Here is a 16738-nt window from a genome sequence, read left to right on the forward strand (position 1 = left end):
TCAGGGGATGAGCGCTTCGAGGGAATTAGGGAACACTCCAGCGACACTCTTCTTCCTTTTTATTGAGGCCATGACTGGATTAGGAGCCTTGAAGATCTCATCCAGTTCCTCAAGCTATCGAACGTCAGTCAGTAGCGAATAGAAAACAGACATTCCAGAGGCCATAATACTTACGGTCCTATTCTTTGTTTCGACTATTGTGAAGTAAATCACAATGGCTTGTATTGCGTCCCAGACCGCAAAAATGATGTAGGTCCTCCAGGCGATTCTTTCGATACTCACTGGCCAAGCAAACTTGTTCAGTAGCCCAGCTGCGCCTGTTGCAAGACTACTGAATGCCATTCCCTTGGCTCTCATCTCGAAGCTTAGTACCTCAACGGGGTACAACGCTTGCAGTGGTGTGATTCCCACAGCGTAAATGGCGTTGAAAATGAAGAGCATGCAGCTTGTCCAGCAGCTTGGTTCTGCTCGTTAGCGAATTTAGATGTTGCAACTGTCATGCCAACCCAAGCGAGGCTGCATCCTATATTGGAGAAGAGAAGCAAGGGGCGGCGTCCAAATTTGTCAACCAGGCTCGCACCAAGAATCGACCAGGCGAATCCCTGACAGTTGTTAATGAGGATGAGATTGTGCTGTGCAACAGTGCCTTTGTATCCTGCTGTATCAAGGACAGCAGACATGAAGTAGGTGATGACGGCTAGACTCGATCAGTTATGTTCAGCATAAAGGCCCTGGGAGAGACTCTGGTTGTACGTACCGTTCCCCATCCACTGAGCAAAAATAGAAATGCAGACGTTGCAATACAGACGATATATCGATGCCTTGTTACGGAACAAAGCACGGTAATCCCACCATCTCTTATCCGCTCCATCTAACTCGAGGTACTCTTCGTACTCGTTAAGCTGCAGTTTAACCCACTCTGAGTCTGGATTTCCATCCCCGTGGAACTTGATCAACATCTCGGTGGCTGCGGTTTGTTTGCTATTGACATAGAGCCAACGAGGTGATTCTGGTAGAAACAGTGCAACGACGACGATGATGCCTGCAAAGAGTACTTGCAGCCAAATTATGATCCTCCAAGATCCGTTACCGCCAATATCAAGTGCACCTCTCGCCGCACCGGCCGCGATAATCGAACCAGTGAACCTCCATCACGGTCTGATATTAGCATACAATGAAACCAAAAACAGCAAGACTCGGAGTGAAGGGAACGGGCTCCTACCAAAAAGTGTGGTAAATTGCAGTTACCACTCCTCGATATGGCGGATGACAGATTTCCACCACATACGTTGGCCCAGCAGTAACCGCAATTGATATCCCAAACCCCAGCAAAAACGATCCGCCCATGAAGGACTGAATATTGGTCCCCGCACCTTGGACCACGGCTCCAACAATGGTCAATATGGAAGCGATTATCATTCCAGCTCTGCGGCCCCAAGTATCAACAGCTGGCCCGACGAAGGGGAAAGCAGCAACGGCCCCGATCTGGTACATGGCCGTAACAAGGCCAGACCAAAGCCCGGAATTCGAACCACCATAGCAATCCAGGAAATTTTTGTTCGCTAGCAGATTGTTGATCAAAGAGCCATTGTACCCGTCCATTGTGGCACAGAAGCACCCGATAAGGGAGGCAGCGTAGAGCTTGGACCCTATTTTGGTAAAGGCTTTTGGAGGCTCCTTTTCTAAAGCCCTGACGAAGGTATCCTCGGGGCTGCTGCTTGCCATTGACTGGCTTTCAGCCTCGTTAGTCTATAAGGCAGTTAGTATCTGCTGTACTCAGGAGGGTAGAGCAGCACTTCAACTTGCAAGCTCACCGTTTGCTGGGGGTTTTCGACAAGCATGTTGAATAACAGGCAAGTAGTGGCCTCCTGAGATATTGGCAGCTGCTGGAATGGAGGCTAAAAGCATATTGTTTTGCAGAGACAATGGGCCTGCGTCCTGAATATGTATGTCCACTATCGTCCAGAATGGCCAGACCAACTCATCTGGTAGCGCCCACTATTTCTCTCTGGACTTCATACGAAATACGAAATACGCTCTCCACTCTCCCCTCTCCACTCTCTCCTCTCTCCTTTGGGCCTTTTGCGCACGATACTTGCTCGTCAAAACCGAACAATTGTCCAATCGGAGAGTTCCCCCACGATCTCGGGACACTGACTCGGGACTACGGTGCGAGATTCCGGGGGTTTGGGTCAGATCTTGCATTCCTGAAGACTTGGTGTTCGTGCTTGTGATATTCAAAAATACCAATCGCTGTTCATGTTCCCAATTGCCCCCATTCGCCCGCGCACTATACTATGGACCTAGTCCGTAGGCCTACATCGATCGACAGGCCTACATCGACACGGCGGAAATGACCAGCTTCATCACATCGCCTCGCCAGAGGCCCTCAGGAATCGGCACGATGATCGAGAACCCAACGAGTCTGCTGCTCAAACTCTTTTCGTTCATCTCCAGCCAGGTTCTCCAAACCAATTTGCCGTAAATTCCAGAAATAGTCCACTGCTTCCTCAAAATCTTCGTTCGTAGTCCAACCGCTTCTATCCATTAGTCCCTCAACCTGATCCCAGAAATCTTGTGTCTCGTTGAACCCTTCTCCATCCACCCAATGTTGGTGAAGCTCTTCCGGTGAAAAGTGATATGGGCATGGGTGTTCCGAACCAAGTATTGGCCAGTCCCTGTGAGAAATTATTAGTAAGTGGAACAAGGTAACGGAAATATAGCAGTCGTGTGCGCTGCAATGAAGGTGGTGAACATTACTTTTCGAGTTTTATGAGACATTCACGAATGCGAAGGATATCGTCGTCCCAAGAGTTACCAGCAAAATCGACAAGTTGGCCCAATGACTTTCCAAATGGTTGTCTGATTGCTCTATTGAGCAGTGGGTTGTCTTTGGCCGTCTTCTGTTCATAAAGATACACTTGGATAGACCTAGAGACTTGGTCTCTCACCCGCGATCTCTCATCTTTGTCTAGCTCCTTGAAATTTTCCGGAAGCTTTAACTTTATTTCCCCGTGGTAATCAATTAGTCGGGGGGTACGGGCTTGCAAGATTAAAGGCCCTGCCCAGGTAGATTGCCAGTCGATCACACTGGATATTTTGCCTTGATGGACAAAAATATTGCCATCGTGAATATCGGGATGCCAGAGCACCGGACGGACTAGGTCTGGATCGCTTGGGATGAGATAGTAGATTGCAGCGAGATACCTATTGAGCAGTTTGATATGCTCTTCAGGCGATAGTTGAGCTTTTGATTGTTTCAAATAGCCAGGTACTGAGGTTGCGGCGGAGGATGAATATTGGCTGATATACGCTATTTCTCGGTGGGCAATAGCTTCCACATAGTCCCTTGCGGACTTCCCTAATCAAAAGATAAATGAGCTTAGTGTCATAGAAAAAAGACATCCACAGGACAGTCTCGTCCAACTTACAAGGGCCACGGTCTATCGACAGTTGCGATCTCTCATTCTCCCAGAATTCTCTCAATGCAGTAGGTCCAATCACAAATCTTCGCCTCACGTCGTCTTTAAGGTCGATCGGGACGTCACTCGACACCTCCGCAGCTTCGCATCCGGGGAAGGAGTCTTCTGCAAAATAGAGGGAACCAAGCCTACACAAGGATGTCAGTCGAATCCTCCAGGTCAAACATATTCCGATCTAAGGGCTCTCGCTGTGCCTCACAAACTGAACGAAACCGAAAGCAGTTTTTGCTCCAGGGCCACGATATCTTCTATGATGATTTTCTTGTCCTCCAATTCCATATCACCCCAAACCTCGGTAAGCTGTCTGCCTTTTGCCTCCTCCATAAGAATATATTCGGAGCCCACAGGGTTTTCAGATGTCGCGCACCAGGTCAAGACCTTGGGTACGGGAATCCCTAGGACAGATCGTGCCTAGGAGCGAATGTTAGAAACCCTGTTTTCTCGGCAGTCGAGTCATTTGGAGGTCATACAAACTCCATAGTTGCCACCTCGGATGCCGTAGTGTATGTTGCTGGGCCAGCGTTCGGGTGAGGTATTCTGGCGATTACCGTCGTCCCATCTTCCATCTGGAGACGAAAAACCTTATTGTAGTTCCCTTCCCCGATTTTGGACATTTTAATGCATTTATTAGTTAAGCCCAGTGTCCGTGCTGCGAGAACTTTCAGTTCGTTGACATCGAACTTTCGATATCGCTGAAGCATTTGCTCCTTCTCTTGCCAGAGCCATCGTCCGGTCGTATACCGGAAAAACTCCTCGTTCTCGTTTTCTCTTGGAGATACGTTGGGACGAAACTTTTTCAAAAAGCTCAGAAGCCTGGACCCCATTGGAGGGCTCTGATAAGACTGCAGGAAGAGACGAGATGGCCGGATATTGGGAACTTGCAGTTTTCGCAGAGTTTGCATAGCAGGTCCTCTGTACTAGTCTTATTCAAATAAGCTAGTCTATGGCATTAAGTAGGAAGTCCAACGCAAAGAGCAGAATCGACAGGAAATCAATGGCGCCTGGTGGAAGAGCTTGAACAATGATGCAGCCGTTCATTGGTCCTTGGGAGATGGTTCCAATTGTGGTTTGCTTGGCTTTGGCGGCTCCCGTCGCGTTAGCCGCCGGTCCCACGCGGACCCACTCCAAAGAATGCCACCATGCTGTTTCCGGCATAGCACGCCAAGGTATGCCAAATTGGTCAAACACCTCCTGAGCTCCCTCGTTAATCATATACAAACCATCAATGCTAATGTACAAGATCTTTAACTTTATCCCGGCTCAACGAGAAGAGACGAGATATTACGACCGAACCTCGCGAGAGACCAAACTTCCATTCTGGCCTCTTCCACAATGACGCAGATCTTTCACATACCAAGGATTCAGAGATTTCGGGTCATCAGTCAATCTCCCCCTATAACCCAGACCACATCATCAAATAAATCGTTTATTTCCCCTGTCGCTGCTTGTGTTTCGGGTTCTTCGAGCTAATCACCACCACCATCATGCATTAGCACATCAAGAACCAGAGAAATAGTGTACGACGCATCACTCTCCCCATCCAACATGGGAAACTCCGTTAGGATGGGATAAAATGGGCTACCACCGCCGCTTATCCTCTTCTGGCGCTTGCTTGGAGACTCTAGGGTTTCAGGGCTTTGGTCCGACAGAGAACCCAGCAAAAAAAAAAAAAAAAAAAAAAAAAAAAAAAACCAAGTACCAACGTCACCAAGAGGCCAAAGCTAGAACCATCAAGCAGCGTCATTGATCCAGGCTTTTCTCAAAATATATCCCTATATATCCCTCTCTGCTTTCCGTTTCCTCTTAGCTCCTATCGCTACGAAGAAACCCTGCTTCATCTCCGTTCACAATACCAAAGATATTGGCTTAGGTAGACGACGTACCAGGACGAGTGGTCCCGATTGCTTTTTGCTCTGACACTATATCTATAGTTGAATACTACTATGGACCAAAACAACATATTCGCTGAACTGGAGTTGAAAATCAACACCATCCTCCAACAAACCGAGAGAGATGAGACTGTCCATGCAGCTCTCGCTGCTATTAAAGACCTAGCCAAGGGCAGATTCGTCTCAGTCAACGGAGTCGATATCGAGCCACTGCCCGGATTCCCTGCAGTACCTCCGTGACAACTTCCATCTTCTGGTTACGGAAGCGGGAGAGCAACCCATTGATGCCTTCAACTCTTCGCTCCCTCGTAGCCGCCATATGAGAATGAATACTGGCAGTCGCATTCGCAACGGCATGAGTGGAAGGCAAGTCCGTTGCCATCATTGGTTGGATAATGGTTTGGCTCCTTTTCCAGGCATCAATCATGGCCTGAATGTCTGTTTGCTCCTCGTCGACCGGGGGGTCTGCTTATACTTGTAACATAGTCTTCGAGTTCCCGGACAAACATCGGCAAGGGGAATATTCTGCCGTCCCTTTTAACTGCCAGGCCAAGGTGGCACGGCCGGAATCGCACGCACGGGGCAAAAAAGGATGAGAGAGGGAGCTCTGTGCACTTGACTAGCAAGGGTGAGGATATAGAGTTCCTAGCTACATCATGATTTACATACATATCAAGTATGCGCGGTGGAGCTTGTTGTTGGTGACAGTGATGATGGAGGTGTTTTCGGTGAATGTTGGAGGTTAAGTAATCTAACCATGCAAGCGAGCGGGTAGTTAGTTAGTGAGGAGGGGGTCCTTGATCGATGGATGGATGGATGTATGCATCTATGTGAGATCCGGGGCATGTTGTGGGGATGGGATGTTTTTGCTACTATATTTAACTATCCCATGTTCGTTCTTGAATTTTAATCTCTTTTTCTCTTTCATTTTTTGGAAAAAAAGAAAAAAAAAAAAAAAGGCCGAACTTCTCAAAGACGATCGATATTTAGCGCATGTATGGGAGTGACACAGGTTTGCCAAAGGGGGGTTTAGGCTGGACAAGGGAGGGCGTGGTTTTGTCGGGGATTGTCGCGAACCTCTTTTGTCGGTCGGCCAGGGTGAGCTCCCCTTCCCGTCCTTCCTTGGGGCTCTTTTGCCGAGGGTCAAGGAGACGAAGCCTCTCGAAAGGCACATGGGAGCAAGCAGGAACGTATGGAGCCATACATTGCCCGGCGACCGGGGTATTTTTCGGGGCTAGTAGTAGCAGCAGCAGCAGCAACAACACTGGTTTTAACATAGGACAGGGAACATAGATAGTTGTGGAGTTTCTTGTCTCCGCTGGACGGTTCGCAGAATGTGAGAGAGCAAGAAGGTTTTCCAGGTCCGTGGACGGGTACATGTGGCCTGCCCTTGCGTACATTATGTACGTGAATACATACATAGATATATGTGGGCGTGTTGTGAATATGCAAAGGGTCCCATTCGCAGGCAGGGGAGGACTGCAGGCCCTACACGCTCAAGTCTCACGCGCTACTATGTCGTGTACTTAACATACATACATGGAATGTTTCCGGAGCACATTACGAATTACACCCTGCATCTCAGTAGTGCGAGGACCCCCCGGTCAAGCTCGACAGAACCACAGCCTACTGAGTACGGGGTTTAGGCATCAGATCTTTGAACACACTGTTCCGAGTCAGAGCCAAGAAGTACATCTCCAAACATCCATTCATGCACGAAGTACAGGCGGAAAGCACATTTCTAATCGTTTTGTCGCAATGAATGTCGGCTGGTCGTGTGATTGAAGGTGCCGATCAAGCTATGGTAGCTATTCTAGTCTTTGATGACCTCGACAGGAGAATTCAAATGGAAAGTCTTCCGTAGATGAAGTAGCTGATACCGCTGATCTTACAAACTCAAGCTAACACTGCCTAGTCATGGGGAAAGCCTTCGAAAGGAAATGCAGACCATTCGTCTTCAATTGCTCGCTACGCATCCGGCCTCCTTTAGGCTGACGGTAGACGATATCTGCATATCCATGTAGTGTCAAGTGTATAAAGGCAACAAAGGGTGCCTGTGTGGCCACAAGACGGGGGTCGAGACTAAATGACTCGGAGAAGGAAGAAGAAGAGGTAAGGTCAAAGGCGAGAAAGATGCTTTTGGCTGGAGTTTGATCGATTCAAAGAACGGAGCGAGTAGGGGGTCACCGCTAAGCACTGTGCAACTTTGCTTGAGAATGCGGATGCCACCTGGATGTCTTCTCAATAGCAATAGCAATAAAGAAAAAGGAAAAATACCATGAACCCTGAAAGAAGAAGAAGAGGAAGATGATGTGAGAAGTTGAGAAACGGCCAAACGTTGATCCGAGGCCGGGAGCTGCTGACTGAGCAATGTGATTTTGGCAGGAGTACTCCGTACCAATGGGCGGTTTTGACCATGTATTTGCTGGGGAAAGTCGATACGGGCTGTACCGCCGGCTCGAGCCCTCCAATCTTCGTCGGCTCATGCGGATGTTTCAGGATATGCGTGTTTGGGGCTGGTGGCAGCATGCATGCAGGGAAGCAGGCAAGAGAGAGAAAGCAAAACCACAAAAAAGGGACAAACGCTCGCAAGTGATTCTGGTTTGTTTGCCTCTTTTTCTGGAAAAGAATGGGGCTCGTATCCGGGTGATCACCTTGGAGAAACTCCACATGCGCCCCCCCCTTCTCGAGGTCTGGCGGATGAAAAACACAAACACGCACGCACGCACGCACTCTTGCTCTCGCTGTCCGTACCTGTACCTTGTGCTCCGTACTCCTCCCGTATATCCAGAGGACTCCATACTCCGTCCGCACTCCGTACAGCTTCTTCACATCCTACTGGGATATGCGGGTTGGTTACAGAATCATTCCCTGGGTAGGGTTGGAAGTTTGGAGTCTGGAGTCCGGGCAGTGAGCAGGGAGCTGGGGGCGAAAAAAAAAAAAGAGAACAAGCTCTCCCAACACACATACACACATATACACACTCTCTATCTCTGTGCGATCCTGGGTTTAAACGCGGACGGCCAGCTGGCAGATTGCAGAAAAGGGCCGGAAATTACGCGATATAAATAGCAGCCAGTCAGCGTGCGCGGCGTCGCTTAATGCCGGCCTTAGCGTCCACTTGATAAAGGCTTGGCGCACGAGGGCCGGCCAATGAAGGGCGCGGAATGCGATCTTGCACGGCAATTTGCAGGCCCATGAAACGTCGCTAGACCGTAACGGGGCCCAGCGCGCGATGGTCCAATTGGCGGTCGGGCAGGGGGGGGGGACCATGGTGTAAATTGGCCAATCAGAGGGTGACTGCGCGGAGATCCGTCGTATTTGACTCGGCGCCGAGAGTCAGCCAATCGAAAACGCGGAAATTCGTGATTGGGCGGCGGCCAGCTTACCTCAGCCAACGGGTTGCTCCACATCCGGCGCTGCTGATGAATTTTCGCTTTTAATTTGAGTGTCGAGTTGCAATCTCCCACCGTTCTGGATTTCTTTCTTGTCCCTTCTGACTGCTGGGCTACTACTTATATCTATCTTTAGAACGTCCCGCGTCTACCTTTTTTTCGAAACCCCCCATTCCATCTCCATCGCCCACCACCACCACAACCACCACCGCTGCGACCACCGCTGTTTACCACCGCCAACACCACGGCACGTCCCTCCCCGCCGAATCCAAGCTCCTGCTGCTATTACTGGCTTTCTTCTCTCTCTCTCTCTCTCTCTCTCTCTCCACGCGATCGTCTCCGTCGTTCGGTTGCTTAGCCCTTTGCTTCTATTTTTCCTTTTCCTTTTTTTTTTTTTTTTTTTTTTTTTTTTGTTTTTTTGTGTCTTTTAATCATCTCGTCCTATCATCTTATCTCCCTCCCCCCAACCTCCTTGCTCACAACGCAGCATCGTGCTCCCCAAACCCTCTCTGGAGATTCACTCAACCCCCTCTCCACCTCCAGTCTTCCCTAATCATTGTAATCCTGTCTGGCTCTCTCCGTCAACTTTTACAGCTGCTTGACTCCCTTAATTCCTCGCCACTTCCTCTTGCTCGCCACATAAACCCTAGGGTGTCCCTCTTCCAAGCTCTAGTGCATAGGGGACTAGCTACAGAGCTCAAAGGCCTGTTGAGGTCTCGAGGCACGCCAAAGAAGAAGAAGCAAGAAAATGGGCCGAAGAAAGATTGAAATCAAAGCTATCAAGGATGACCGCAATCGATCTGTGTAGGTGCCATCCAAAAAACTAAACAAAATTAAAAAAAAAAAAAAAAAAGGGCCTTGTGCTTCATACGGGTTGCTGACTCTCGGGTTCCTGCTCTCAGAACATTCCTCAAGCGCAAGGGCGGTCTGTTCAAGAAAGCCCACGAGCTCTCCGTTCTCTGCTCCGTCGACGTCACCGTCATCATCTTCGGTCATAATAAGAAGCTCTACGAGTTTTCGTCCGGAGATATCCAAGAGACCTTAGGACGATACCAATACGTGAGCTGCTTTGCTTTTCCTTACTCGACTGCGTTCCCTGCGGGAGTTCGCGCTGACCCTTTAAAATATTTCTTGCAGTATGGCCAGGCACATGAACACAAGGGGCCTGCCGACTTTGCAGGTAAGCAGAACGTTGACGATGACGATGAAGAGGATGTTTCGCCACCACCGGATGAGTCCCAGCCTCAACAACCCCACAACAATGGAATTCCTCCCCAACCGCATCAGCCAGCTTTTCAACATGTAAATCACACTCCGTCCGTGTCTCCTCCCATACCGAACGGCGTCCAATATCATGCACGGAACGCGACCCCCCAGCCCGCCAGTGTCGGCTCGAGGCCTTCGTCTCGGAATACTGTTCCTGCAGTCACTTCCAGTTTGGTTCCTCCACAACATCACCATGCTACACCACCACCTCCTCCTCCTCCCCAATCCCAAAACGGCTATGCATATATGCCGAATGGACCCGTTTATAACCCACAAGCAAACTCCAATATGCCGCAACACCCACCTAGACCAGGACAGTACCAATATGCAAGACCACTCCCCCCGCCGCCACCACCACCATCATCTGTGACACAACACCAAGGACACCCTCCGCCAGCGGCACCTCATCACCCGCCACACCAACACATGCCGCCCCAAATACCGCAACAACACCACCAGCATCCGCAGCACCCACAGCACCCACAGCACCCACAACATCCACAACATTCCCAGCATCCCCAGCATCCTCAGCATCCTCAGCATTCCCATCCTCATCCTCATGCTCAACACCATCCACATCCACCCGCGCAGCACCCCCCATTACCTCATCATACGTACCTGCAAGAGCAGCAACGGAGACAATCGATGCCCCCCGCTTTCCCGCAACAGGAACGGCATGGCCCGTCTCACGCTGACCAGCAATTACCTCAGCATCATCCTGAAACGAAGGTCGAGCGTGGGTCGTCTCCGCCCCCAAGACCGCAGCCAACCAAGTCCAGAAGCATATTCACCCCAATTGATGATCGAGGGTCTATCTTAGCTCAGCAATTCGGATTTGCGCCACCCGTCGAATCACCAAAGAGCGAAACACAAGCCATCAAGCATGACTCCGAGAAACTTGGAAAGTCGTCTGCTCCACCACCGAGGGTGCCTACAGCCCCGATTCCCCCGAGATCGCTTCCCAACCCGCAGAGGACACACTCGTTATCTTCAATCCCAGATATTCCCCCGATGACCAGAAATGACAGCATAACCAGTGTCAAAGAACGACCACGGTTGACGGTCCAGATTCCCAGCGAACATTCCGACACAGGGGAAGGCACAGAGGAATCCGCCCGTGAATCTGGTGCTAACGGAACTACTCCAGCGAAAGGTGGCTCTGATACAGGACACCCATCGGTCGTGCTTCCTCCACCGTCGCCGTCCGCCAGCGCTTTATTGAGCGCTGGTGCACATGGCCCGCCAAACCCGTTCGCGAGACCACCACCCCCAGGCGCTGTCCCGCAAGGCGGTGCCGCATATAATGGCAACACTAATAACATCGAAACTCCCGTATCTGCCCTACCAAGCCGCTTCGTTTCCGACGCTCTGCTACCGTCGCCGTCGAGCTTCTATCCCGAATGGGGCTTTGGACGAACGGGTCCAGATAGTAATATGTTACCCAGTCCGCTTACGTTCCCAACACCCGTGATGCAGTCTGGCCCGGGACTGGTCAAGGAAGGGGAAGAGCAGGACCGGAAACGGAAAAGTCCCGACAACGGATCTGCCATAGCAGAACCCGTTGGCGCGGGAAAGAGACTCAGAGTTGAGTAATGTCAATGATCTGAAAGAACATTTTTAATTCTTTATATACATATTTACAACGTTCTGTTGTACCTCTTTTTTTTTTTTTTTTTTTTTTTTTTTTCCCTTTTTTCCAACTGCATTTCGCACTTTGAATTGGGTCACATTGGGGGTTATGTTTCACTGGCGTTTTCGGAATTGTTATTCTCCGGATATCGGGCGTGGTAAAGTCCCTCGTTCTGGTTTTGTTTATTCGGCAAGGAGGTAAGGGTGCATTCCTCTCTGGATGGGTAACTCCCCGCCCGCGGTACAGAGTAATTAGGCACTCTTCGGGGTTACTTGGCACTGGAATATCTCTCTCTGCTCTCATATCTGCTCGCCCCATGTTTTTTCAACGTTGTTCGTGTGAAACTGTACGATCTAAAATCCGTCATTTGGCTTGGGTTATTTTGCCTTTTTTTTTTTTTTGCTTTCTTTCTTTCCTATTTCCTTCTTCTGTGGATACCATTTTCCTTCGGCGTTCTGAATCATTTTCCATCTTCGACTTACGTGCGATGTCGTTTTCTCTTTTTTTGTTTTAACTATCGGCTTTGTTACGTGCGTCTGGTGGAAAGGGAGGCCTGCACACGAGACATTTTGGCACGCATGTAACTAAACCATCTCTTGGATCGAGATTAAAATAAAAATTGTTTTAAAATCTAATGCCTGATCAACTTCTTGGGATATATATATACATGTGTATATACATATTCCCAAATAATTAAAACCCCCATCCGGAGCCCACTGGGGGATGTTGAAGCTTCCGCCGACATATTGGCAACCCTCTCTATTCAAGGGCCACACGTCAGAAGTCCCGAAGACAACACTTGCACCCCTCCCGAACTTGTACCAAGACGCGCAATTTCCAACCCGCAGCGATGGAACTATCATAGCAGTTAACTCATGGGCCAATTTTGCTCGAGGAGGAGCGGTGTGTGGCATCTCAGGACTGACGTGAGTTCCAGGCGACACGACACATAGTTCAGTAGACCGTTGATGATCGGTGGTTTGATTCAGGTCCAGCTGCCGTAGTTGAGCGAGAGAGGTGGGTTGTGAGTTCTGTGATGTGTTATGAAGCCCCGTCCGCCGGTGTTATATCTGCTCGTCGAGGCCGGTGGTACGAAGTCCTGACGAGGAAGAATACTACTAGCGGCGGCTTCTAGCAAAGGGAACAAACTGTGGTGGTGGTGGTGGTGGTAGTAGTAGTAGGCCTCCGCAGCGAGGTTTTCCTTGAAACTCAGCTGGTGCCCTTGTAATGACAACAGGCAGCAACGGAAATCTGGATGTGGGAAATCTGGTTTTTTTTGTTTGGGGGGGGCCTAGCGATGACGTTATCTGAAAAGGAGCCTGGAATGAAGGAGAATCATGCGCCAGATATCTAAAGGAAAGATGAGTTAAATGGGAAGGGGGGTTTTCATAAACCCTGAGCTGCTCTGGTGGTCTGCAGCAGAGCGATATCCAAGCTTGAGAGTGAGCAAGAAGTGCAGCCTCAGACGACAATGGCAAAGGCCTTCAAAACGGGGCCAAGTTTGCTAGGGACAAAGCATCGCATCCCAAAAGAATTTGCGATCCGGGAGAGTAACATAGAGACAAGGTATCAGCCTGCTAAGTTGGACATGCCTAGGAAAATGAGAGAAAAATTGTTCCTAAAGATGAAATGAAACCCTCTCTACTCTTGAAGCCTCTGCCACCTGCTTTAGTGGTAGGCAACGGAACGAGGAGACGAGACCTCCACTGCGTTTTGCTTCAGTAAATTAGCAGAAAATGGCCAAGGACCGCGTCTGCTAAATCAAAAAGAAAGCAAAGTTCAGTAAAGCAAAAGACCACCAGCGCCTCAATTGACTGCCAAATGTATTCCATCACCAGCACTGTTTTAAACACACCAGGACAAGTAACGTTTTGGGCAGCTTTAAATAGAAGCGAACGAGTGTAGCATGCAAACAGAGCAAACAACGGTTACCCCAAAGTCCAGCCAATCATACAGCGGGTCCCGTGGGCAACGCTCTGATTACATAATTAGGGCTTCGCTAATCTCCTAATTGGGTTTAGGCGTGCCGCACCGAAAGCACCACAACTGCATTTCGACCTTCGCCGAACTTGTGTGTTGGACGTTCGACGACGCAGCGACGACCTTTGCTTCTCACCCAACGACCACGCCTCCCCGCGGTTCTCCTCGAACGGATTAATATTCAGCAGGCGTGAGAAAGACTTGCCTCTTGCTGGATACACTCCTCCCCGGATCTGCCAGTTGTTTCGTTCCTTGCGCGCCAGAGGAAACAAGACAGTCAAGATGCCTTCCGCTCACGGACACAGATGTGAGTGCGCCCCTTTTGGATGCATTTTCCTTTCCCCGCTTGTTTGATTGTGCTGGGGTGTTTTGGTGGGGATGGGGGTTTGCGGATGCAATTGGATATCGCCGATGGATCGTGTGCGATGAGATTGGAACTGGGAAAGATACATTCCGGAGGAGTCTTTCCTCTTTTTCAATTGGAGATCTGTGCGCTAACATATTCTGTTTCTGCGTGTCTAGTATATGTGAAGTAAGCGACCCTTCGTGCTCCCTTTTTCAAGGGTTGATCGGCTAGGGTGCAGGAAATGAAGACGACACGAATGACATGTGGATTGCGAGGATATATGTGAAGAGCATGTGCTGACGGGTGGTGATGTTGAATAGGGGCCGGCACCTGAGCTACCAGCGCGGCAAGCGCAACACCAACCCCAACACCAGCCTTATCAAGCTTGAGGGTGTTGATGACTCCAAGGCTGCCAGGTAAATACATCCACACGCATTTTGTACAGATTAAAGAAAGAAAGATTGGGTTGCTAAACAGATTTGTTTCGTTTGTTAGCTTCTATGCGGGCAAGAAGGTCGCATTCGTCTACCGGGCAAAGCGTGAGGTGCAGGGATCCAAGATCAGAGTCATCTGGGGCAAGGTCACCCGGCCACACGGTACGTCACTGCCCACTAATTCGTGATTGATCCAATATTCCATCCTCGGTACTAAGAGCCATGTCCAGGAAACTCCGGCGTTGTCCGTGCTCAGTTCAGACACAATCTCCCCCCCAAGACCTTCGGTGCTTCCGTCAGAGTCATGCTCTACCCTTCTTCCATCTAAATCGATCGGCTGCCGGGCGGAGGTGTGGGTGGTTGAAAAGGGGTTTGTTTGGTAAATCGACACAGTCCTGATTAGGGTGGAGCAGACAGACCTGCGGGGCGAAAAAGGGACCAGACTACATAGTTTGAGAAAAAGCGCAAAAAAGAACGGCATCAGGAGACACAACCCGTCTGAAGTCAGGACCAAATAGGGATTTATTTTTTTTCCACGCTCGCAATTTTTCCGGTTTATATGGGTATCAGTTTTGTCTCTATCTTGTCCCTCTTCCTCCGGGCTAAGAAGCATCGACGAGGAGTCAGTCCCCTAGATGGAAATGGGTGGCGCCGTCTATTTGTTGATGTTTTAATGAAATCAAACGGGGCCATAATGCCCGATGTGATTGCATTTTCCTCTGGCTATGATTGTTGTTCCTCTCTTTCTCCGCTTTATTATCTCTTTCCCCTTTGGGTCTGGTCTTTACCCAGACTCCATTTCTTTTTTTTTAATTTGACGAGATCCATGTGTCAATAAAGAAAAGAACAAACCGAATACATTTGAAGAAATCAAAGAAGCCACTCAGCTAATGCAATTTTCTACCCTTCCGGAGGCCTTCATCCGGGACTTTCACGGCTGGTAAATGAGCACCCTGCGGTTTTGCAGGGACATCAAAGTATTTGATTTGCTTTCCATGTTGTGGTTATGTCCAACTCTACCTGTCACACAAGCTGTCGGAGTTAGGTTGATGCGTGAGGTGCCTTCGTCCTTCACTATTTGATATGTCACTCTTTTGAAAAAACCTAAGCCCTGTGTGTCTGCTTTACGCGTGATATAAGTCTCGTTGATAAGCAAATTTCCGCTCTCAATTTGAATCAATAGCGGTGGATGCGCGAATTAATATAGATAACAGGTGTAGACAAGATCCACAGGTGCTGTACGTAATGTGCCAGGCACTGTAACGCGCGTACGGAGTATACGCAAAATGTACGGAGTAGCTATGGACTTCATGCTTCGGAGATTTTTCAGGACTCGGACACTCATATGTTCGATCGCCGATCTTTCCCTCCGCTGTCCTGGTCGGATAGGTGTGCTGCAAACATTTGGCGTCGGGACGGTGGGGGACGACTCGTCAGTCGGGTATTGCTTGATGGTGAACCCTGGGTTCCCAGCCCACTGTTTTATTTTCACTCCTGCACGCCTGGAGATAGTCTGGGCTTTGCTCACCCCACCGAGAGCACTAATATCATCAAAAATAAGAGTTAAAAGAGAGGAAATGCGAACGTGCACGGCGGAGAAGCTGCGCAACGTTGTGAAGGTACTCCGTAAGGTTCCGTACTGGGGCATGCGCGAGACCCCAAGTCCTGCCGTTCCGTACGCGCTCATCCAAACACGTGGCTAAGTGAGAAGGTTAGGTACTCACAGTGAAAGTCGGCGGATGCGTCGGCGATCTCACAATTAACGGCCTGCAGACGATCTGGTTGATGTGCTCGAACCATTCGTCGAGGCCAGGATGCGCTCGGAAACTTCACTTGGCGACCGATCGGCGTTCCTGCACGCTAGTCCTCCGTAAGCTTGGCTGAAATCTGAGGACGTGACGTCGATGCGGTCCCCGACAGCCGCCCCGCCCGGGGGGGGGAGGGGGGAGGGGCGCGCGTCGGGGCCTTATAGGCGCTGGGGATGCCTTTAGAACAGCACCTATGGGGAGGGGCGTCGGGGTGTCTTCTACCCGTACGGCGCCTGTAACGCTCCAGACTCCCAGCGAGGCAACCCTCGGCCTTGGCAGGTTCCGGGCTGGCATGTTTGGCTGGTTTGTGTGTGTGCAGCGGCCAACCACAACGGGCGACGCCCTGGACCTGGCAGCGCTGCCAATTTTTGGCGGGCGCTCGCAACCTGTGTCGAAGCTGTCAAGTCCGCCGCTTACGTGTTCCAGGGATGCTGGCCTGATTTTTTGGTCGCTGATTGTGCTTATCCGTGGGCTGGGGATCGTCTCTTTCATCGCCAACCTCCACACA

At 50.0% G+C, this 16738-nt stretch overlaps 6 protein-coding genes across 6 annotated transcripts; 3 read left to right on the forward strand and 3 right to left on the reverse strand.

Annotated features, from left to right (window-relative positions):
• On the reverse strand, nt 1-1841 carry CIMG_07641 (sugar transporter hexose transporter; the record flags this gene model as incomplete). The annotated part of the gene is made up of 6 exons (XM_001240477.2): nt 1-114; nt 175-464; nt 581-697; nt 758-1146; nt 1223-1749; nt 1815-1841. The coding sequence occupies 6 exons, from the start codon at nt 1839-1841 to the stop codon at nt 1-3; spliced, it is 1464 nt and encodes a 487-aa protein (XP_001240478.2).
• A 52-nt stretch (nt 1842-1893) lies between these two features.
• On the reverse strand, nt 1894-4467 carry CIMG_07640 (uncharacterized protein). The gene is made up of 5 exons (XM_001240476.2): nt 3953-4467; nt 3682-3893; nt 3432-3610; nt 2761-3361; nt 1894-2678 (listed from the first exon to the last, which is right to left on the reverse strand). The coding sequence occupies exons 1-5, from the start codon at nt 4382-4384 to the stop codon at nt 2390-2392; spliced, it is 1713 nt and encodes a 570-aa protein (XP_001240477.2). The 5' UTR covers nt 4385-4467; the 3' UTR covers nt 1894-2389.
• A 2666-nt stretch (nt 4468-7133) lies between these two features.
• On the forward strand, nt 7134-7967 carry CIMG_13320 (uncharacterized protein; the record flags this gene model as incomplete). The annotated part of the gene is made up of 4 exons (XM_004445123.1): nt 7134-7231; nt 7396-7483; nt 7664-7683; nt 7757-7967. The coding sequence occupies 4 exons, from the start codon at nt 7134-7136 to the stop codon at nt 7965-7967; spliced, it is 417 nt and encodes a 138-aa protein (XP_004445180.1).
• Nucleotides 7968-9514: 1547 nt separating this feature from the next.
• CIMG_07638 (SRF-type transcription factor RlmA) lies at nt 9515-11625 on the forward strand (the record flags this gene model as incomplete). The annotated part of the gene is made up of 2 exons (XM_001240474.2): nt 9515-9570; nt 9669-11625. The coding sequence occupies 2 exons, from the start codon at nt 9515-9517 to the stop codon at nt 11623-11625; spliced, it is 2013 nt and encodes a 670-aa protein (XP_001240475.2).
• A 2100-nt stretch (nt 11626-13725) lies between these two features.
• CIMG_07637 (60S ribosomal protein L33) lies at nt 13726-15311 on the forward strand. The gene is made up of 5 exons (XM_001240473.2): nt 13726-13949; nt 14165-14174; nt 14309-14404; nt 14484-14584; nt 14653-15311. Exons 1-5 carry the CDS (start codon nt 13925-13927, stop codon nt 14748-14750), a joined length of 330 nt encoding a protein of 109 aa, XP_001240474.2. The 5' UTR covers nt 13726-13924; the 3' UTR covers nt 14751-15311.
• CIMG_07636 (uncharacterized protein) lies at nt 15262-16331 on the reverse strand. The gene is made up of 2 exons (XM_001240472.2): nt 16180-16331; nt 15262-16121 (listed from the first exon to the last, which is right to left on the reverse strand). Exon 2 carries the CDS (start codon nt 16107-16109, stop codon nt 15621-15623), a length of 489 nt encoding a protein of 162 aa, XP_001240473.2. The 5' UTR covers nt 16110-16121; nt 16180-16331; the 3' UTR covers nt 15262-15620.
• Between the last annotated feature and the right edge of the window lie 407 nt (nt 16332-16738).

This window comes from Coccidioides immitis (assembly GCF_000149335.2).
Source record: "Coccidioides immitis RS genomic scaffold supercont3.3, whole genome shotgun sequence".
NCBI classification, from domain to species: Eukaryota; Fungi; Ascomycota; class Eurotiomycetes; order Onygenales; family Onygenaceae; genus Coccidioides; species Coccidioides immitis.